A 22,516-nucleotide genomic window follows, 5' to 3' on the forward strand; every position below is an offset into this window, starting at 1 on the left:
TAAGTAACAAACATTTAGTGTTCCTTTTTTAAAGGTTACAAATTGTATCTGTTTATAAATCCGGTGTGTGTTGTTAGTTACTAAGCTGTATAGTCTTGTAAAAGTCAACAACTTATATACTTCACTTTTCTGATAGATGGCTCAACAAAATGAACCACAGTGCAAGTCTTACACAAGCAGAAATGGGAAATAAGACATTGAAAATAAGAAAAGTGGTGGTTAGTAAATATGCAGAAACTTTAATTATTTTGTATGCACAGAAAAGTTACAGCTGTATATACATTTTACATTGAGGAAACGAAACAAAGAGCTTAGCTAGCTTTTTTGTCTCAAGTTATTAGCTTAGCAAACAACTTAAGACAAAAAACATAAAAACACATAACATCATGATGAAATAAATACTGATGAGTCAAAGAAGTTGTATTAATCCAATCTAAGAGGAGATGCACATCACTGGTAGCTGTCATTTTAAATGCATTCAACACACAGTATGTTGTATGTTCTGTTGCTAGGGGGTCTCGATAATAACAGTAGGTATCGGATGATGTCGTGAAATAGCAGGGTCATGGGTTTGATGTCTTCATTAGTAAACAACCACTGTTGCTGATAAAAAATAATCAATAATCTTATTCTCATTATGTTTGCTCATGTTCACTGATTTCGTTCCTCACTCAAACAACAAAATATCTATGTCTAGCCATTTTATATTTTGAAAATATATCATATATCTTTATTTTAATGGGTGTAAGAAAACTATTTTTTAGAGAATGAACAGTAGGCCCCTATCTCTGCATTATGATTATTACTTAAGAAATAAACAGGATAAGGGCAGGATGAAGACCTGAATGGAAGCTTTATTCACAGAGTGTTCATTTTCTGTTAAACAGGCTCATCCTGTATAAGAAAAGTATGCAGATAAAAAAATAAGGAAATACTAGAACAATGATCATGCCTCAGGAAGATAAAAACAGACTTTATGCAAAACAAAGCCTATTAAGTAAGTATGATTGTGCAAAGTAAAGAAAATCATAAGACAGAATTGTACAAAAGGTTTATAAAAAATATCAGATATAATCATCTCTGATGCAGTATTCACAGGAAATAATCTACTCAATTATCTCTGTTCATCTAAATGGCTTGTTTCACAGAAACCTCAAGCAGTTATTGTGTTAACTACACAGTTTATGAATTGGTCTGTCCTGTTGTGATTCATTGAATATCAAATTAAATATTCATAAAACATATCACTAAGTCAGGAGTCATCAGTTTACTCTGATAGAAAAGGGGTCCCTTAAGTAAAAGCTTGGGAACAACTGGTTGATGTTGTTAGTACAATTAGTAGTTGGTCATGTATTGGTGATATTAAAACCGACTGACCAGAAAAACATGAACATCTGTGCAATGTAATGCTATCCAACAGAAAAGCTCTGCAAAAAATGTTTCCCTTTCTGGGGCTTGAGACTGTGTCAGAGACTAGTTGACTCAGCACTTTTGTCATCTTGGAGGCTGTACTCTGTGGGGTTGCTGCGGTACACTGCACTGTTTTGAAATGAGTGTCTAATGTCTCGTCTACTGCCATTTACATGGGGGGGAGACAAAATATGATAAAAAGATTTCTATCTTAATCCAATCCATGAACAAGTCTGAAAAAATAACAAAGAAAATATTGTTGCAGGCCTGATTATATTACACATTTGTACATACATTTCTTTTTCTGGTCAAGTGTACACTCAGTACAGAGCATGTTAAAGTCTAAGCTTGGTTTACGTATATCTAATGTAAAAGTTGCATTTTTTCAAAGATTTCCAAGACAGGGTGTGCTTTCTGTTGAAATGAACAATGAAGAACTGGAACTTGAACAGAAACTCAAATACAAAAGTGATATGAAACTTGGTTTAAAACTAAAGCCTTTAAGACAAGTGGAAGTTGCCTTTTTCCTCTATAGTTTTCGCAATAAACCCATATATAGAGGGCACACAAACACAACCACATTTCTGTACAGATCTTTCAGTGCACATGGCTAGATTTGCTTATACAGATTGTCATCTTCACCCATTAAAAACTGGCTTTCTTACCTTTTTACGCAATATTTTACATTATTTACTGTGTCCAACAGTCAATCAAACTTGGTCCTTGAAAACAAAGAGGCAAACCAGGATGTCTTCATTCATTCATTTTTTGCCACACTGTTCAAGTTACTACTGGGGTTGTTGTCTGTTGTCTGGCTTGTCTGAGATCCTTGCTCTTCTCCACATGCAACATATTCTTTCCAGAGCTTCAGATATGCTGCCTTGATCTTTTGTATTTTGAACGTATACACAACTGGGTTTACGGCTGAGTTAGCGTGAGAAAGCAGGATTCCAACATAGAAAGCTAATTCTGGTACATCACCGATCTGACCAAAGTAAGTGATGCAGTTCATTGTGTGTAGAGGGAGCCAGGACAGGGCAAACAGAGCCAAGACCAAAGACAGAGATCCTGCCAGCTGTTTCTCTTTCCTTAGGTAGTTCAGGGACTGGTTTTGAAATCCGTTGCCTGGTTTCTCACGGAGGTTACCTCGAATATTGTAGAAAATGTAGCCATACAAAACGGTCATCACCAACAGAGGGATGAGGGTGCAGAGTAAAAAGTTGAAGTAAACCAGGTATGACATGGGGATCACTGCTATAAACTGGCAGACAATAGTAGAGTTCACTGACTTAGACAAGGTTTCACGGTTGTACCATCCAAGCATGGGAGCAAAACTCAGTGGTATTGCAACAAGCCAACATGCTGCTACCACAAGCCAAGAGTGTCTCTGTGTTACAGTCCTTTTGTACCTAAAAATAAAAGCATAAATGATTGATGTAGTCAACTGTGCATTCAAAACATGTTCAGTACAAATAGCAACTATATAAAAGCATGAAATCATTGCAGTGATGAACAGTAAATAATGCCTTTTTTATAGTGCAAGCCATGCAAAGGGTTCAGAGATGAGGATGAGATAAAATGGATAAAAATGTAAAGCTTCTAATTCAAGCCATGCCTAGCAGCGATATTTTTTTTTGGACTACAAGTAATGGTTGTTTTTATTATTGATTAATCTGCTTATTATTATTCAAGGTTAATCATTTGGCAAATAACACATTTTTTAAAAATGTGGTTTTTGAGAGCCCAAGGTTCAAATTGCTTTTGTTATCCAACCAACAGGCCGAAACCCAAATACTCTTCATTTACAAAGAAGGCAGCTAATCCTTACATTTAAGAAGCTGGAACCAGCAAATATTTGACATTTTTGCTTAGTGATTACTCAATTATCAAAACAGTTGCCAACTAATTTTCTTTTGATCAACTAACCATTGCAGCTCTACTATTTACTTTTCTCTACATAATAAACCATCCACAAAAAAAGTCTTACCTGAGAGGGATACACACCCGGAGGAATCGGTCCACTGCAATGGCCATGAGAGACAAAACTGAGACTAGGGTCAACAGGATGACCACACAGCTGATGAAGAGACAGCCGTAGAACGAAGTCTTCACTTGTCTGTCCACCACCACGGCCAACGGGATGGCCAAGCAGCCAACCATAAAGTCAGCCACAGCCAGAGAGACGATGAGGCAGTAGGTAGGCTGCTGAATGATTTTACTTGTCCAAAGTGCCAAAATAACCAACATATTCCCAAGACAGCAGCTAACAGCAATGAACACCTCCAATAACGTGTAGATCACCTCTCCCACAGCCATGACTGAATGTGAGTCCGAGCGTGAATGTGCTGTGCTGTGCTGTGCTGTTATCATTCATCTCTGTCTTGTGAAACCTTTGAGGAAGTCCTCAACCACTGTGCCTTCTCTGTAATGCTTTGCATTTGCTTTTGCTTTTTTTTTTTTTACTATATTTGTTTATCACTTTTAACTTTTAATTCTGTGTCAAAAAAACTGCCGGCTGTTGCAGTAGATTATATGAATGAAAAGAAAATGGGTTACAATAAGAGCCATAGAGTTTTTAATTTGTCAACAGAAAACTATTTAAAATTTCATGAGGACAAATGGGACTGGTTTTCAGATAAATACTTGCTTATACTTTTGGATTCCCATTAGCTCACATAACCTGTTTTAACTTTCATAGAAAGGTTCAGTTTTGAGATTATTAACGGAAATGTTTCACCATAGGGACTACTTGTTTTATAACTCACCCCTGGATCCTTTAATTTTTTTAGGAACTTTTTTTAAAAATGTAAGTTTACAATCATAATAAGGGTAAAAAACGAACTTGACCTTAACAGACCTTCCGAAACGAGCCATAAGATAACCACGTGCGCTTATGCCCGCCCACGCTCTGCAGGTGTGCTCTGGTACTTAAAAAAATAGCACTACACCTCTGGGGGTGAGGGTAGTATATTACAGGGCAATTGGGGTGCTTTGTTTAACTTTCATATGTTTGTGTTGCCAAAGTCAGAGTTAGTGAGGAAAGCAGTAGTTACTGCATTTAATTTTAGTTTTATGAGTATGTGTTTAGCATGTTTAACTGCATGTTATTGCAGCCACAGTAAAGCACATTACATCTAATATGCTGAAACACTTGTGACAGTAGTGACAGTATTGCCAAATCCATGTCGTAGCAGGATGTGACACCATTGACGGTGATTAAAACCAATACACCACCCACCCTTACTGTAAATCCATTAGTGTCTTACAGGAGCTAAATGGTATTCTGCTGCTGATGTCTATCAAGTTACACTTTTGATAAATTATGTTGCTGATAGCACTGAAGTAAGTTCAGTTCTCGTGTGTCGTGGGCTTCTAACAGGATGTGAACATGCAGAGAAGTGATAAATTGATTTCTTTAACATCAACACATCATCTAGATTGTGTTCTGAGCACTGAATGCAGTTTCAGGAAATAACCACTGCTTCTTCTAACCCTGATCCTAATCTAAACTCTGAAATGCTCGATTCATTTTTTCCTCTCTCGTGGTGTCTTGTCTTTGGACTGGTGGTTATGGTGGCGGTTGGGTATAAGCATTATCTACATCAGTTACATAAATTAAAGTTACTGACTCTCTGGAACCTGTCTCAGTAATTAAAATCATATCTTACCACCGCACTTGCACTGAAAATGACCTCAGTTATCTATTCCCAAACAGAAGGTATCACAGTAAAATCTTCTGTCTTGTTAATGAACATATTTTCCTTCAAATTTAAGCCTAAATTAAAATTACTTTTCTGTTCATTCACTTTTAAAAACATTGCTTGACTTTGTTTTTATGTTAATAATTTACATAGGTGATTAAAATTAGGCTATCTGCTGCCATTTACCTGTCAGCTAGAAAGAAAATCTCCCACTGAACAAAAATGTCAAAATCAGTTGACAACTCACTAACTTTTCCTAAACTAACCCTTTATTCCTCATCACATTGTGCTAGCCTTGACCAAAACAAAAAACTGAACAACACAATTTGATGATACTCATCATCAAGGCCATCTTACCTCACTGAAGTGGCCTAACTCCTGATTCATAGCAGATTATGGTTACACATATTTAAAATGCAATCTGCAGTAGAGTAAACACTCTACACATCACACCAGAGACCTGGAATCAAATTTCTCACATACAATTTTCATCAGTCTTTACTGATCTTTCCTCCTGGTCGCCTCCATTTTTCGTTTGCAACATATAAAACTAGCTTAGAATTGAGAAAGATTAAGAAAAGAGCAATATATCAACACCATATCATCTTAGATTTTGGACATCGTTTTATCGCCTTATGGTAAGTGTTATCTTTTCCTGGTTTTAAAGGCTGCATTACAGTAAAATGATGTAATTTTCTGAACTTGTCAGACTGTTGTACTTGTTCTAATACTTGCTTTAAGATATTGTGATATTATTTTAAGGCCATATCACCTAGCCCTATTTAAAAGCACTAATAAACAGATTGTAGGTAACTATGTCCCAGCTTTTAGTACACCTTGGCAACAAACTGCAAATGTCCTTGCAGCAACCTACCTACAGCTCATAAATACTACGGTTGAGTTCAGATATTTTACAAACCAAATAATCTTTCAATGCAAAATAAGCAGTGTGTACTTCTGGACTGAGCAGCCAGTACATCTGCCATGTAAGTTATTTGCATTAATTTCCTTTGCTGTGTGTTTCAAGTGATAGTTAGGGTCTTCTAATGTGGGGTTGTCTGAGGTATTTATCCATAGTCTGTATTACCTGCAGTAGAGGACTGTGCTTGTAGCTACAGCAGGGAAGCAGAACATTGTACTGCTGTAAATGGTACCAACAGCAAGACGTATTTCAGCCACCTAAAAGAAGTGCCACCTAAAAAAATACAGTACATACCCGTTTCAGTGTATGCTATATTCTGACAGTTTTTGGCGCTTTACATTGCCCTCAGACAGCCGCTGAAAGTCAGACCCAAACAGCTGATCTGTGGCATAATACAGGGCACGGCTGTGTTTGTGTGTAGGAATACAGATGTTGTACTGCTGACGGCATGTAGTACCAAAGGAAAATGCTGTCTGTATGATTTCGGCTTTATTGTTCAAATGGCAGGGAAATTAAAATTGGACGTGCGTCTGGGCTCGTAAGGAGGGTTTGAGGACAAAAATCAGTAGCTGGATTGGAAACCCCCATCCCCCTCCACCCCAATATATAGAGATTCAAACATAACAATAGAAAAACTTCAACTTCTTCATGACCAACTTCCAATGCCCCTCAAAAAGGAAGTGCTCCTTAACAAAGTTTGGTTCCTGCATTGATGTGTTTCCTCGGTTCTTAGTTTAGTCAGTAAGTTTCAGTGTTAAGTCCATTCAGTCAGTTTCAGATCCGTTCTATTCTGTGTGCCGTGTCAAATTTAGTTCTGGTTGCATCTGAAAATAAAACAGGCAAAGGGAATGTGGGGCTTGTGAAACAGACCTACTACACTCCTCAGGAAGGAGAGATGATTAGGTTCAACGGTGGCTCTCCATCGCCTTCATCAAGCACAGAATCCAGAATCCAAAGTCCGAGGCACTTCAGAGGATCTCAAAAAGCCTGCAAACAACAGAGCTATTACTTTCAGTCCCTAAGTCTCAACTATCTATGGAAATATTGAAATGTCACATCATCAAAACTATATATAACAAATTATATTAATTAAGTTGTTTTAAACTGTAAAGCATCTCCTTGTATAAAACATATTTTGTTCTTGTTACATCAATCATGAATTATGATTTTTAACATTTTAAACTTGAATCATGGCTTTTGAAGATTTTACCAATGCAGCTTACACCATTAACTGACGTGTCTGTACGCAGCATTAACTTGTTACACACCTCAAATTTCTATAATTAATATAACATCCTGGTGCATATACTTTTTCACATTTCCATTCACATTTCACCATCATTCTGCAAAAGAACCCAATTAGCAGCTAAATAAAAGATAAATAAAAGAACTTTGTTTTTTGTTTTTTATTATTCAATTAGAAAATTAATGCAGAACTTATCTTTTGACACACTTTAATATCTTACTGCAGCAAAATTTCAGCCTGAAATTAAATACAAGCTCTCTCCCTGCAGTACCATATGCTGCCTATCCGACTAAGGTAGTTAGCTGTGTTAGCTTAGCTTAACGTTAGCTACGAATGCACTCACCAAGACATGGCAAAAACAGTAATTAACCAGCGGCACATTTGGGTCGTAGATCGATATTCTTGTCTGTTGTCCGTACTGCTCGAGTTCACGTACAAATTAATAAACTATTCATATATATTTTGTAGTTCAACTGAGTTTCTTTTGGCTTCACACTCTGTCCTTATCGCTTTTGCGCTCCCCGTGGTGTTGAACTTGCTACCCGGATGGGGCGGGACTTAACTAAGTTCCGCCAATAGGTAACTTTCACGTGCGCCGTCCAACCAATAAGATGTAAACAAAATCATTTTGACAGGCAGGCATGTTAAACTATCCAGTTCTCAAAAATAAGACTGAGAGTGAAGTACATCTATGTAACATTGTCTCTCCTGGGTTATATAAACATAAACTAATAATAATAATAATAATAATGATGTAATATGATATTAGGCCGACTGACCCTCTGATTCATTAAGAAGGAGAATGAAGAACAAGCAGTATGTTGTTGGTCTCATGTGGCTTTGGTCCATTACTTCTGCAAAAAAAAATGGAAATACTGCACTGTGCTTTCAATAGCTAACATTTGTTCTTGTTTTGGCTCCCAAAAGCATGAAGATGTACGGCATTTCCCGGTATTTAGGAATAATGGTACATTAGCTACTTAACAATTCATTAAAGTTGGTGCTATCAGAGTGATCAGATGATGACAAAGGGTTGTTTACACTTGGCACAGTTATTATGACTGACTCATGCAGCATTATTGCATAATCATGTAATTACAAAATGTGATGTGCAAGCCCAGAAGAACCTAAGCATGTCACTAGTTTCACTTCATTTATCATCATGAATGGAGCCCAGATATTAATGAGCTGGCATGACACAGAGAAAAAGATGTGCAAGCTTAGCAAACAATGACTTTCTTAAAATGTACCATACAGCAAACAAAATAAACATGAAGATATGAAAGTGATGATAGCCACAGTATCTAGAGGAACTAGGGTCTTGCTGAGAAAATGCTTTTGTCAGTTTTCCCCATAACAATGCTCAACAACAGAGGAACCACCAAACTACCATCCACACACTGGTTGACCTAATGCTGACACTTGTAACATAATCAGTCACAATTAATCAGGTTTTTCTTTTAATTGTAATGTGTCTCATAGTAGGCTATGGCATAGTCTTGTTTTAATTAATAACATGAGAATACTAGGGCCTTTGAGAAAACTTGTAAAAAAAAAAAAAGTAAAAAATTCTGAAAAGTAGCGCCTACTTTGAGCTGGTGCAACGTAAATCCACTTTAATGTCAAACAAAATTATTGCAGAAAATGATTCAAATGAACTGATTTTTATCCATTGAGCTCCATAAAATGGAAACACGACTGTTATTTTCACTAAAACAGAAACAGCACAATCTAAATGTATTGACCCTACAGCTGTCTCCTGTTGCTCTCAGCTTGAACTTGTATTTTTCAGACTGGGAAGGTGTGCAGTTATGCATCTTGTTCACGCTGTTTGTTAGTGTAATGTTAGCTGCCTAGCTAGTCTTTGAGGGTAGCTGTTGGCAGCAACTTTTTTCCCCTTGTAGGCTACTTGTTGATGGATAACTGAATGTCCAATGTAGCATCAAAGATGACTATTTAAGCTACTCTGCATTTTTTTTTGCTTTTTTGCTTTGGCAGGTAAGTGTCTATGTTATAGGCTAGGCTAAACATGGCCTAATTTTCCCCCTAAGGTGTCCTGACCAAGCCCCAAGGGAGGGCACCAGGCTTTGAAGCCAACTTTCGCAGTGGCTGAACTGTGTAATTAAAACATCACGTGGTGTACTGGGGCCCAAAAATACATTTGGAAAGTCCTGAAGAGCCGCAAGATTAAATCATTTTATCTCTATTCGAGTTAGCTTGGTGCTAAACTGGGAGTTGGGCCACTACCTCCAACACTGCATCTAGGTTTTGATGTAACGTCCTTGGTTCTGACTCATACATTGAAAACATTGGAGTGCGTGCAGGAAAATGTTTTGCATTGTGTGAATCTTCGACCCAGCCTTATCTATCATTTGCTTATCAGGACACATGTATACATATCCAAAATTTAATATGAAACTGTCTTGTCCCCTCATCATTATAGCAGCTATTTCCAGCGCACACGCTGACTATATGCCATGTAGAGAAATGTTATAAGCAAATAAGCAAATAGGGCCCATTGGTGTTACATCTGGTGGACAGAAACACAGCTATAAGTTTAAGTATACCACCATTTTTGCTGATAAACTTAATAGTGTGAGCATGTGTCTTTGAGTTTATAATCTTTAAAAGTCAAAAAATGCTTGAATCCTATTATCCGTATTGGATTGAAATAGCAAAAGCGACATTTGAACACAAAGGGGAAATACACACACAAGCAGGGTGGACACCAGGTCTGAGTAAGGCTGCACAATAACTGCCTTTGGTTTGATGCGTCATTGTTTTTTTCTTATCACAGCTTTAACAGGTGAGCCGATGAACAAGTCAGTCTCCAGCAAAACTCACTGTATGTAAATCCAGTTCCTGCTTCACATAGTATGAATAAGAACCTGCAAGGAGCTGAAGTCTTTCACTGCTGTAGATGGAGTTGATCTGTGCATAATATAATATTCACAGCCACTCCCTGTTTATTAATTTGAACACTCAGATCCTTTAGGCAAACTGCTGGTTGATCGATTAATATAGACACAAACGGAGACGGCATAGCAGCAGAGTGAAATAAATTCTACATTAAACTTGAAAGCTTCATGAGGATGTTGAGAATAATTTTGTTAATTGGAACCGGTAATAGAAGCTGTACTGTCATGTAATCCCTGTGGCGCATGTGCAAGCGGATCCCTGCAAGGTCATAATCAAATTAATTATTTCTGTTTATAGATAATGATGTGTTTCGTGGCGTAACCTAAGGAAACCGTCTGTAGAGGAATATCAGTCAAAGACATTTTCATGGAGCCTTTAAAATAATGTGTATTTTAGTGTGGTATGCTGAAAACACAAGTCTACAAAATGTTTCAATCTGCAGAATTGTAATAGGGTTCATGTCATGTTACATTAATTTTTCATATGTAACCACAAATACAAAGGAGAGTTTTTATATTACTGGATCGATTCAAGCCGGAAAAAGAAGCGAGCAAACTGCGACAAACAATGAGGGTTGAACAATAAAAGTGCAACAAATGCAGTATGATGGTCCTCTTGAGTGCTGAACCAATACATTTGATAGATACCGCAGTATATATGGCATTTACAGTTAATGCGTTTCCAGTTGAGATTGCATGTAGGGAGTCCCACTTGAGATAATTAAGCCATGTGGGATGACAGAGGCCCAATAAAACTGATTCAGTGTCAGCTCATGAACACTCTGATGCATAGACCAGAGCCTGAGATCACAGGCAATATCCCAAAACAACAGTCTGAGTCATCGCTTTCTCTAAGAAGAAAAAAGGAAAAAAACTGAAGTCATCAGCATCAGAGTGAATATATTTACAGGCAGACATTGAATCTGCTTCCTTAAGCAACTGAGGACCATCTCAGTGATTGCCTGCTCAGTGATACTTGCTGCCAAAGTCTTTTCATGCTCAGACGGACAATTAAATTAAGTTTTTGAAAGTAATTGAACTTTTGGAACCAATTCCTACCTGCAGTTTACCTTGCAGTCCAAGTTGTGTACGTCTGGACATTATGTGGAGAACAACATAAAGAGATTTTTAAAAAATGTGCTTTTGCAGGTTGGCAGTGACAATAAAACATGTGATAACAATTTTTTGAGAAACACCTCTAAAGTGTTCAAAAAATGACAAAAGCATAAAGAGATTTGTACCGCTGAATAGAATTCAGTTAAATGTCGTGCTGACATATTTTAGTAGTGACAGGAGATGGAATAAGTGATGAAGTGGAGGTGAACCGCCAAAACATGTCCCTCACGTATTGAAGTGATTCGATTAAATTGGAAAATAAGTGCACACAGTTTTGGTCATCCTTATGACAGTCAGAGACTTCAGTCATACTAAAGATGATGAAATGTAACAATAATGGATTCATCACCGCCATGAAATATTAATATAAATGGTTTCCATTAAAACCTTTAAAAGGAGCGTATGGCCAGAATTTTAGAATTTAGCTTAGCTTAGCATAAAGATAAGGAGAAGTGGAATCAACTGGCTCTGTACAAAGTTAACAAACCCAGCACCTACCAGCACCTCTAAAACTTGCTTATTAACAAGTGACGCCTGGTTTGTTAAATTTTTTAAAAAAGAGGAACAAACAACCAAGTGTAAAAATGACACATTGTGGTTTCAAGAGGGGACTATTTTTTGGTTGGAGGAGGTGACTTCATGGGGTCTTGTCATCCTCCTGAGGTTGAATGATAATGAACTTTTGAGAGTAAGAAAGACTAATCACAATATATTGATAACTACTGTTTATGTTCCAAGCATTTTTAAAAACATCCCGAGGTTAATAAAGAATTGTTACCACAACGAGTACTGAACAGTTGAAAATCAAACTTGTCAGTGCTATCTGATAGACAAACTGCAATGTTAACTCTATTTCTCAATCATACTGTATCTTTAGCATGGCATCTTAATTACTCACTAATGCAGATATGGATAAAACTGATCAGCTCTAATGCAGACCCACCCGTCATTAGGGGAGAGCATGTTGTTTGTGACACCCTCAAATAGCTCACAGTTCCTCTCAAAAACCACAAACACACACACACACACACACACACACACACACACACACACACACACACACACACACTTAATATGAGCAAAACTACTGCTGCAGACTGCTGCAGAAAGCAAAGTCCCTCCCCTTGATTTTATGACTCCATGAGAGTGACTAAGAGAGAGAGTCAGAGTAAGGATGTAGAGGAGTAGTTATGCACTGGTACCCACTTCTGAGGAGAGCTTGAACCACATACTGAGGATTCATCATTCTTCATCCCTTCATGAACGCAATGGCAACTCATTGCGTAAACACTGCAGAGAAAAAGTAGTGTTCTTTCAGGTGGAGAACATACATAGTGGAAGATGTTTTTGCTGAAGCAACCCCTAAAGTGGAGGCTAGAATTTTCAACAACTAATTTTCATTTTTTAACAATCTAAGTAAAGGTAAGCAAGGCCTGTGCACAGTCAAAATGTCCTCCTCTCCTGGTATCAAGCCTCGGGAGCATGTGGACATGATGTACATCTCCATCGAGACAGCTATTGCTGTTGCCTCTGTGCTGGGGAATGTGCTGGTGGTGCTGGTTGTGCGTGTGAACCGGGATCTCCGCAACACCACCTTCTCCTTCATCGTGTCTCTAGCAGTGGCTGACATCGCTGTGGGAGTTTTGGTCATCCCTCTGGCTATTATCATCAGTCTGGGATTCAGCACTCAGTTCTACACCTGCCTCTTCCTCTCCTGCCTGCTGCTGATCATCACCCAGAGCTCCATCCTCTCCCTGCTGGCTATCGCCATCGACCGATATCTGCGCGTCAAGATTCCCACCAGGTGAGGAACTGCAGCTTACTTTGAAAGGTGTCATTTGGGTTTCTCAGGATTGAGACAAACTGATTGAAAGAAAGTAGAAATTTTGGATTTGGATAATGAATGTTGAGATCTCACTTTCTAGAAAAGAATAACTGCATCAATATAATTATCTGCTTACAGTAGGCACAATAAAATATTCATATAACTCATATAGAGCTATAGGAAGTGGATGTGATTGCCTGTTCCAGTACATTGCCGCTTCCTGATAACAACTCTTACTCAGACATGTTATTGACATAAGCGCTGTTTATTCATTAGCCTGACTTCAGGAGAAATCAATCGATACCACATTATGTACCGATTAATTCAAATAACTTTCATATTAGGTTACCCAAATTACAAAATTGTATTCGAATGGACTCAGAACAAACAGTAAAACTCGTCTGATAATCCTACCTTTTAGAGAAGACCCGAGAATATTAAAAGAAGACCAAGAACAAATAGTCTCTCTTACTTTTCTATTCCTTTTAGCATCAGAGAGCTAAATGTGTGCTTTTAGCCTCAGAGAGTCAATCAAGAGGAGGTGGTTCGCTGTGCCGATGTCTGACGTGGAGCCATATATCGTTGCTGGGTTTAATGCAGATCGATGGGCTGGACATCAAAAGCTTTTAAGCAAATGAAAATGTCACCATCAGCCTAAATAAATGACATAGGCGCAGTTTGTTTAGGGATTTTTGGCAGATGCCCGTACTACTTTTTGTTTACAGTTGGATGTCAAAAGCTGAGACAAATGCTTCTGAACCATAACTTATGGACTGGCGTGTGTTCAAAGAAATAATAGTCCAGTAGCAGCCCAGTCGCCAGGATATAACGTCAGCAGTTATTGTTTCTGCAAACCACAGACACGTACAAACATGCCAACTCAGCCGACTCCAAATCATGAGGTGATGTTATCACACGGCAACAAGGCTGTCAAATGCCCGACCACAGTTCAAGTCACACCACTGGATATATTTCCAGCCATTTTTGTGGAGACCTGGGGACAGGAAGTCGGACCATCTCCATTTGTGATTGTGGCGACAAAAACAGGTATTTTAAGCCATAACACGATGTTTTTCTCGCCCTAACCAAGTGGTTTTTGTGCCTAAACCTAACCAGAGCATAAGCACTGTAAGGGTTGTAGTAGAACAGGTGGACCAAAAAGTTGACAGGGATTATATTTGAAAGGTGAATTTACTGATCACAAAGGCATCGCTGGCAGGTAGAGGTGGTGAGCTCGAGCATAGGCAGGTGGCTCCCAGGGTGGTGCAGGTGGAGACTCACGGTTACGCAGGTGGCTGGCTCAGGCAGTCAGGGTTGAGTTGGGGGGGCAGAGGTGCGGAAGCCTGTATGGCGAGCAGTAGAGGAGCTGGTCCACAGGAATGGTCCGGGTCACACTGAAAGCGGAGAGAGGCTGGATTACAGCGCTGGCGAGTAAATATCATAAAAGCTTCTAAAACATATACTCAAGACACACTGAGAGAAACCAGGTCTGGGTATGAGAGCAAGTGCTGATTACATCCAATGTGCTGCAGGTGTGTGGACCGGCACAGCTCTGGCCATCAGAAAAGCCACACCCAGCCTCACCAAGCACCTCTGAAACACAAAGTACAAGAGCAACCCACAAAACAGGCTGCCACAAAGTCCAGTCGTAACAAGCACAACATTTTGACAAGAGAGAAATAGAAAATTCAACCTAAACAAACGTAAAGTTGCAACATAAAGAAGTTTTAACTTATCTGTGGTTTTGCAGAAACGAACTTGGCTAACATTTCCTCTGCCGACTGGGTTGGTAGTATGCATGTGTGCAATTTTGTGATTGAACGTTCTGACTCCATTTTCTTTTCTAATAACTCTGCTCAGGTACAGCACCATAGTGACCCAGGGGAGGGCATATGTGGCGGTTTGTCTGTGTTGGATCCTCTCCTTCCTCACTGGATTGGTTCCAATGATTGGTTGGAATAACCTTGATGCTCAAAGAAACCTCAGTGTGTCCAGCGACATTGTCTGTGAATTCACCACAGTCATGAGGATGGACTACATGGTCTACTTCAATTTCTTCGGCTGGGTGGTGGTACCACTGTCCATAATGATTGCTCTGTACGCGGAGATCTTCAGGGTGATCCGACGACAGCTCAACCGGCGTGCTGAAGCCACTTGTGATGGAGAAAGGTACTACCGGAAAGAGCTAAAGCTGGCCAAATCGCTGGCCTTGGTGCTCTTCCTCTTCATTGTGTGTTGGCTGCCGATACACATCATGAACTGCATCAACTTCTTCTGCCCAGAGTGTCACGTACCCAAGTTTGCCATGTACATCGGCATTTTCATGTCTCACGTGAACTCAGCACTCAACCCATTGGTTTATGCATTCAGGATAGAGCGGTTCCGCGTCACGTTGATCCAGATCACTCGCCGTTGCATGTTATGTAAACCCACAGAGCCCACTCCGTGTCCCACCAGCACACCGGCCCTGGCGAAGAAAGTGGATGTTAACACGTAAGAAGAGCTGCAGCGCATCTGTATACGTGGTTTACAGTGAGATGGTGCAGCAATGACGATCATGGGATTATGTGATATTTGGAATATCAACAAAGCACTTCATCAAGTCCTGGGACACGTTCATTTCTGACCCATTCATATTTCTTCTTAGTTTTTAAGAGTATGAGCCTGCAACCAGAACAAAATGATACCCCCATCATTACTATTTTGTTTTGACTAAATGCTTCCTTAATCGATTCATATTGAATAATAATTTATATGTCAATATAATAGGTGATACAACAAACGTGTCATGTTCAAAGAGCTTGTTGGTAAATTCACCAGAATAAATATTCATATCTTCCTCATTTAATGTGTAAATGTCACAGTTATTATTTGACATTTACAACCAACTGAACACACTTTAAACAACACCAAGGGTGCTTTCACACTTTGGGCTGGTGTGAAAGCTGTCAACTGAACCTTTGTGTGGACCAAGCAACCACACCAAGACCACTTGATAAGGTAGGTCTCGATCCGCTTCATACTGGACTCCAGTGAGGATTGTTTGTGGTGTGAAAGCAAGCTGACAACCATTATTTTTTAAAATAGTTTTTGACTTTTCAATTTCAGAAGCTAAATTACTAAGAAATCCAACTTCTGATCATGCACTGTTCAGGAAGCAATTAAATGTTCAAAAACTTTCAAAACTGCTGTGCTGTATCCTACTCCGGCTACTTTGTCAGTAAATTAGGTCCATTAAAAAGTATGCAATAGCAATCCCACACTGATAAGCCCTGAACCATTACTGTACAAGACGTCTCGTTAGTCATTATTCATCAGAATGCGGTCAATTTGCAGTCTAATGATAGGCTACAAATAATGCTATAAATCAGTTATTTGTGGGCCCTTTGTGAAACCAAAGAACATAAATACACATTAGAAGCATTAAAGATCTTGTGGAGTTTTATGTTCTGATGCGGGTCATGATGATGCACTAATGATGCAGGATGATAGTTGTCAAAACTGCCAAATCAACGAGGTACCTGTCGGCCTGTAAGGCTTAATGTTGAGTCCTCTTGGTTCATTTGTAAAAAGTCAGTATAAACAAGACTGGACCAGAGCTAAAATGAAAAATGTATAGTATTTCTCTCTTAATGCAGGCTTAATGTTCATGTTCACCATTTTCCTTAAGCATGTAAGCATGCTAACATTTAAGAAGTAGCACTAAGGTTAGTTTTGCGCGTATTTGTTCATAGTCCAAAGTAATGGACAAATGAAATTGACCTCTTGGTGGCACTGAATGAAAAGTCAGAGGATCAACAAAGATAATAAAATTCATCATGAGAAGAAATGAGTCTGTATTAAATTTCATGACAAGCCATCCCCAAACCCCAAATTGCTCCTGATGAGCAGTTAGCGCCTTGCATGGCAGCCTCCGCCATCAGTGTATGAATGTGTGTGTGAATGGGTGAATCTGACAAGTGTTGTAAAGCGCTTTGAGTGGTCAGTAGACTGGAGAAGCGCTATAGAAATGCAAGTCCATTTACCATTTACAATTTATCCGATGTTGAGATATTTCACCGGATAAGTGATCTGAAGTTTCATCTGCTTGGGATCACAAAAGTCATTAGGATTCATCCTCATGGCTCCATAAATGTCTGTTCAAAATTGTAATGCAGCCCATCACACAGTTACTGATATATTTTAATCTGAACGTCTGACAGACCGACATTGTTGCACTGAGCCGTGCTGCTCGAATGGCTACAAATGAGATTAGATTGAGTGCAAAGAATTAATGCGATCCGATGCAAATGCTTACTTTGGGTGTTCGAGTAGTCACGTGAACAAAAGCAGAGGAGTCTGTCATGGGAAGATTTATTGAGCAGGATCAATAGAGAGCACCAAGTGTTCTGAATTTTTATGTTTCACAGAAAACCATCCAATATACGGAGAAGTGAAAAGACCCTCACTGGAATGCAAATTAATAGCGAAGTCACCAAACTCTGGCAACATCAAAGCAGTCCAGCCATTAGTCTTTATCACAGGATGCAGTCACCTCTTCAGCTAATTCAGCTAGTTTAAGCCATATTTCAATAGCTGTGACAGAGTGTTGAAAAGGCTCTGAAGCTTTTGAGTAAATTACCCACAGAGCATTATGCTGAAGTGATTTATTCCAACTCTAAAGCTAAAGCTTCTGCTAAAGCTGTCTCAGTTCTGCTTTGTCATCAATTTGACTACTGCCTGGTTTCAGTCCATGTCACACTCCTTAATACATAAGAAAAAGGTATGATCTGGTTTAAAATATGCAGGTTTAACTGTTTTTGTCACTTGATACGTGGGTTTGTGTGTGCAGATTGCAGTGAGGCCCACAGAGATGTTTAATTTTCTAGGATTTATCACCTGTCATGTATGCTGTGACCACCTGAGACGTGTACGGTCAGTTGGTTCAAGTGAACACATGACACCGTCACCTTCCACCTCTTTATCTGTCCCTCCCTCCCTCACAAACATATCAATACGCATTTTACCATCTGTCACCTTCATCCCTGTTGAGGGATTTGAAACTGCTGAGTGTGGTCTAATCCCCAGCCTCCGTCTTAGTGAGGTAGGTGCTGCATAACCAGCCTGGCACTTACCGCCTTCGCACCACACACTCTTGTGGCTGGGAGCCTACCGGATGCTGAGGGAGTGCAAGCATGGTGTAGGTGTGAAGATAAAAAGCCAAGATTCTTCATTTTCTGTGTGCGTCTTATCTTCTCCCTAGATTAATCTTCTTTGAGGTAAGACCCTTCAGCTGCAAGGAAGATTTGTAAAGCATCGCTATCTGTACTTCTTGTAATTTTGATACTTTTATTGCTTTAATATCATCAGATAATTGAATAAAACTTTCATTTGCAGCATCAAACCACTATAAAATGGCTGACACAGATGCAGCAGAGAGCGACCAAGACCTGGAAGCTCCAGAGGAAGAGCTGGAGGACGCAGAGGAGGCCTTGATACGTATTGGTAAATACCACGATGCCCGGCGTGCGCTACCAAGGGAGCAGTGGACCTTCAGAGAAAAGGCAAACTTTTTAATAGACCGCATCTTCCTCGGCTTCCTGTTCATTTTTTTCCTCATATTAATGGGAGAAGTTGCCTATAAAGTTTGGTATGTGACAAACCTGAAGAAGATTGCAGAGATTGTGACAGATTTAGTGGTCTTTCTGTTCGACTGGCTCTTCACCCAGGAGAGAAAGGAGGAGTTGTTTGAATTGTAGGCTGTTAACAGACCACTTGTATTATTCTTTTTTAAATGTTTTTTCAACAATGCTGTAAGCACATGTGATATTAAAAAAGCCCAGTAAAGAATCAAAGTATAGCACATCTTAACTAGAGCTACAGTAATGTATCAATGATTTCTGAGCTTTCTTTTTGACGGTGATTTAATGGCAATAAATAAAGCATGCAATTAACTGATTCCTTGTTCTGTCCTACAGTACATCGCACACAAGATTCGTAAATTGTATAAGACTTTACCAGTTTTATTCTCTATTAGTTTCCTCAGCTAGTTTCCCACTAGTACTGTACAGTTTTGAGGTACAGCATATTAAGCTCTTTCTCCATTAGTTACCATTTACTTCGAAGGTTAAGATTTTACATACAGCTTATATAATCATGCACTGTCATAAATTAACCCACAAAATTGTCATAAAGTATCCATTCTGACCAGCTACAAGATTAAAATGCTGCTTATTAAAATGCATCAGTAATAATTATCCAACATATAATATAACATTGCGAAACAAACTATTCTGCTGCACAGTGATATACTTTTACTTTTAAGTACATTTTACTGGTTTCTACCTCAGCAAAACTATGAAAGAAGGACTTTTACTTGTAGAGAAGTACCCTATTTTACAGTTTACGCACACGCTGTCATCCCGAATGGACCAATGGCATCGACGCATTCCAGTCTTCTACAACTTCCGGTACCGCCTCCTCCTCTCTTCCGGATTTCCTAGCGTGACCGACGTTTCGTGTCTGTTTAGACTTAAAGTAAGTCAAAATGTGACCAATTCAAACTGTGTGTGTCCATTAGTTCATGTCTGACTGTGTTTTCAATGTGACATTTACTCGAGGATTTCTCTTGAATACTGAAAAAGAGCGGCTTTGTCTCCAACAAAGCCGCTGTCAGAAATGGAGGACAGTAATAGGAAAACACTGGGCGCCATGCTGCCGCTGTTAGCTTAATCGCGTATATTACGGTTGAACGGTGAATCACTGCCGGAGAAATATTTTGTCCAGTTCAAAACAGACATACAAACTCTGAACACCGGCGTTTGATTGTTGTCTTCGTTTCTTTGTGATTGAAGTCAAAGCATCGTTTCAATATGCGGAGAGCTAAAGCTAACTTTAGCTTAGCCAACGTCAAACTGGGCTCCTCCCAAGCATATTCACTCCGTCATTGTAAGATATCTCCTGTTACACCAAAAAGGGAAGACTGAAGTCACTACTGTTTTTTTATGCCTATGTTCAGTATACTAGTTGTTAACTTCATACATGCACCACGTCGTAATATGATAGGCATTATAAAAATATAGCTGTCATGTGTGGACAGCATGCAGTCTTAAGCCTCCCAGTGGTGATGGTAAGCACTGAAGTGAGACCATTTCTGAATAACAGGATACATTTGAGTCCTTGAAATTTGCACTAATTACAGTATTTTATCTATAAAGATTATGGCTGCTGTCAGATGTGATATCATAATTGGAGCTGAAGTGATTTAGTAAATTATCTAAATTTGAATATACCTGGTTTCTTAGTCTTTTATGTTAGTAAACTGAATGCATCTGTGGATGGACTACTGATAAGACAAAACAAGTAATCTGCATATTTAAATAGTAATGTCAACTTCCACTTTGAGAAATTAAGCATTAGCATCTTTCACCTTTTTTGTGCACTTTATATTCCAAACCATCTATTTAAAATGATGATGAATAAAATGTCAGGAAATTGGCTATGTAAGAAATGTCTTCTTCAGTTGCGTGACATATTTGAGTCCACGCACATGAAAGCCTCTAAGTTGAGACGTAGGTTGTCATTATAATATTTTACGCTCCCAGACTTGACGTCAGTGTTGCATAACTTGCAGAGTCGCACACAAATTCTTCAGCTGATAATTTGTGTCTCTTCTGTCAATACAGAATGCGTTACGTGGCCGCTTACCTCCTGGCTGTGCTCGGTGGAAACACCAGCCCCAGTGCAAAGGACATCAAGGCCATTTTGGGCAGCGTAGGAATCGAGGCTGATGACGAACGCTTAAACAAGGTATGCCATTTAACACCTGTGTTCATGCAATATAAAAACTGTCAAGTCTTTTTTCCCCACTGTATGGCTGAATTTAAATCTTAAATTTCTCTGCAGGTCATTAGTGAGCTGAATGGCAAAGACATCAATGAAGTCATGAACTCAGGTAAGACCTCTCAGTAAACATACATTAAAGATTTGAAGATGTCATATGTGGTAAATGGCTAAAAGTTGTATTTCTTTCCTTTGTTTACAGGCCTTTCTAAGTTAGCCTCCGTACCAGCAGGTGGTGCTGTGGCAGCACCTGCCGCTGCTGGTGGTGGGGCCGCTGCAGCCGGGGCTGCGCCTGCTGCTGGTGAGTGTTAACCCCTCATTCCTATCTTTTATTTTTAATGGATGTTTATAGTATCTGTAGGATTGCTTGAAGTTTTAAATGGCATTATCATACATTATGGCATTTTGATTCAGTACAAATACTATGATGCCCTCTCAAGAGAATCTGTTGTACATTTTTAAGTCCTATAACAAAGTTGACTGTGTTAGATGTCAGTGCTGCTAAATATTCTTGCTGACTTCTGTCTGTGTTGTTGACTGTTGTCTTCATCTGTCTCATTTCCAGCGGAAGAGAAAAAGGAAGAGAAGAAAGAGGAATCAGAAGAGTCAGACGAAGACATGGGCTTCGGTCTCTTTGATTAATCCACCTTCTCTGTGTTTAAAAAGCAATAAAAATGTAAAAGGTTTACACACATTAAGTTGTCTTGTTGTCCTTTTTTAATTGGTTCAAAACAGCTGTGATTCAGGCTGTGTAAAGGTCATTATTCAGCTGCTCAAGTGCTCTGAAATAAATTGTCTGGCTTTTGACGTTTGATGTTGAAAGCTACTTTGTTGCAGGCTAAAAATAGTCCAGACTGGGCAACCAGTCATCATTGAGCAATCCAGACTCTGCATGTGGTCAGTCTGTCCTGCCGTTGGCCAGATAACTCAAACCACATAATGGCGCCGGCTTAAAGGGACTGATCCAACTGTAAATACAAAGGTGGCCTCACCACCACAATCCACAACAGGATTGTCACTTTACAATTGACTGACAGTTAAAGATTCCATCAAATGTATTTAATGACCCATTTTAATGTTTTCTAATTGTGTTAAAGGAGTGTTAAACAGGTAAAACAGGCTTTTACTTAAAATAATTGTCAGAAGAACAAAATGTAAGGTTTTAGTTTTATATGTATGTAATTGTTCTGTTCTTTGTAACAACTAACTTTGTGGTCAGACAGTTGACAACTGTCAGATTATTTTTCAGCCATAGAAGACAAACTTAAAACATTTTCTCTTATATGGTGATGTTTCTCAATAAGTAAGTTGTTATGTAATCCCGTGTCCACAAAAGACATTTGCCCTGATAAAAACTTTGGCTTGCCTGCAGTCCACAGGCAGGGGCTGGTATCGTACGTGCTGGCTGTCATTAATGTTGTCAATTACACTTGGGCTTTACCAGCTATGTCAAGCCAAACTGCTGTTGTAAAATGGGTCAAAGGGACTGTATTTGTACCTATCTGTAGAGTCGTGGCTCTGGTTATGTTGTGTATAAATTAGTCATCAGACACATCA

The 22,516-nt window shown here is 39.1% G+C and overlaps 3 protein-coding genes across 3 annotated transcripts; 2 read left to right on the forward strand and 1 right to left on the reverse strand.

Annotated features, from left to right (window-relative positions):
- Window positions 1–827: 827 nt before the first annotated feature.
- Window positions 828–3,842, reverse strand: LOC140997511 (adenosine receptor A3-like). The gene is made up of 2 exons (XM_073467447.1): window positions 3,398–3,842; window positions 828–2,819 (listed from the first exon to the last, which is right to left on the reverse strand). Exons 1-2 carry the CDS (start codon window positions 3,778–3,780, stop codon window positions 2,168–2,170), a joined length of 1,035 nt encoding a protein of 344 aa, XP_073323548.1. The 5' UTR covers window positions 3,781–3,842; the 3' UTR covers window positions 828–2,167.
- An 8,919-nt stretch (window positions 3,843–12,761) lies between these two features.
- On the forward strand, window positions 12,762–15,885 carry LOC140998596 (adenosine receptor A1). The gene is made up of 2 exons (XM_073468923.1): window positions 12,762–13,117; window positions 14,999–15,885. Exons 1-2 carry the CDS (start codon window positions 12,762–12,764, stop codon window positions 15,633–15,635), a joined length of 993 nt encoding a protein of 330 aa, XP_073325024.1. The 3' UTR covers window positions 15,636–15,885.
- A 3,677-nt stretch (window positions 15,886–19,562) lies between these two features.
- Window positions 19,563–21,653, forward strand: rplp2 (ribosomal protein, large P2). Its single transcript, XM_073469183.1, has 5 exons — window positions 19,563–19,654; window positions 20,803–20,926; window positions 21,023–21,071; window positions 21,162–21,260; window positions 21,525–21,653. Exons 2-5 carry the CDS (start codon window positions 20,804–20,806, stop codon window positions 21,599–21,601), a joined length of 348 nt encoding a protein of 115 aa, XP_073325284.1. The 5' UTR covers window positions 19,563–19,654; window position 20,803; the 3' UTR covers window positions 21,602–21,653.
- Window positions 21,654–22,516: the final 863 nt, after the last annotated feature.

Source organism: Pagrus major, chromosome 6 (assembly GCF_040436345.1).
Source record: "Pagrus major chromosome 6, Pma_NU_1.0".
Classification (NCBI taxonomy): Eukaryota; Metazoa; Chordata; class Actinopteri; order Spariformes; family Sparidae; genus Pagrus; species Pagrus major.

Coding starts and splice junctions, on each gene's coding strand:
- LOC140998596 (XM_073468923.1), top strand. CDS start 12,762: ATGTCCTCCTCTCCTGGTATCAAGCCTCGGGAGCATGTGGACATGATG. Junction 13,118..14,998: donor CGCGTCAAGATTCCCACCAG/GTGAGGAACTGC, acceptor AACTCTGCTCAG/GTACAGCACCATAGTGACCC.
- rplp2 (XM_073469183.1), top strand. CDS start 20,804: ATGCGTTACGTGGCCGCTTACCTCCTGGCTGTGCTCGGTGGAAACACC. Junction 20,927..21,022: donor ATGACGAACGCTTAAACAAG/GTATGCCATTTA, acceptor ATTTCTCTGCAG/GTCATTAGTGAGCTGAATGG. Junction 21,261..21,524: donor CGGGGCTGCGCCTGCTGCTG/GTGAGTGTTAAC, acceptor TCTCATTTCCAG/CGGAAGAGAAAAAGGAAGAG.
- LOC140997511 (XM_073467447.1), bottom strand. CDS start 3,780: ATGATAACAGCACAGCACAGCACAGCACATTCACGCTCGGACTCACAT. Junction 2,820..3,397: donor CGGGTGTGTATCCCTCTCAG/GTAAGACTTTTT, acceptor TTTTATTTTTAG/GTACAAAAGGACTGTAACAC.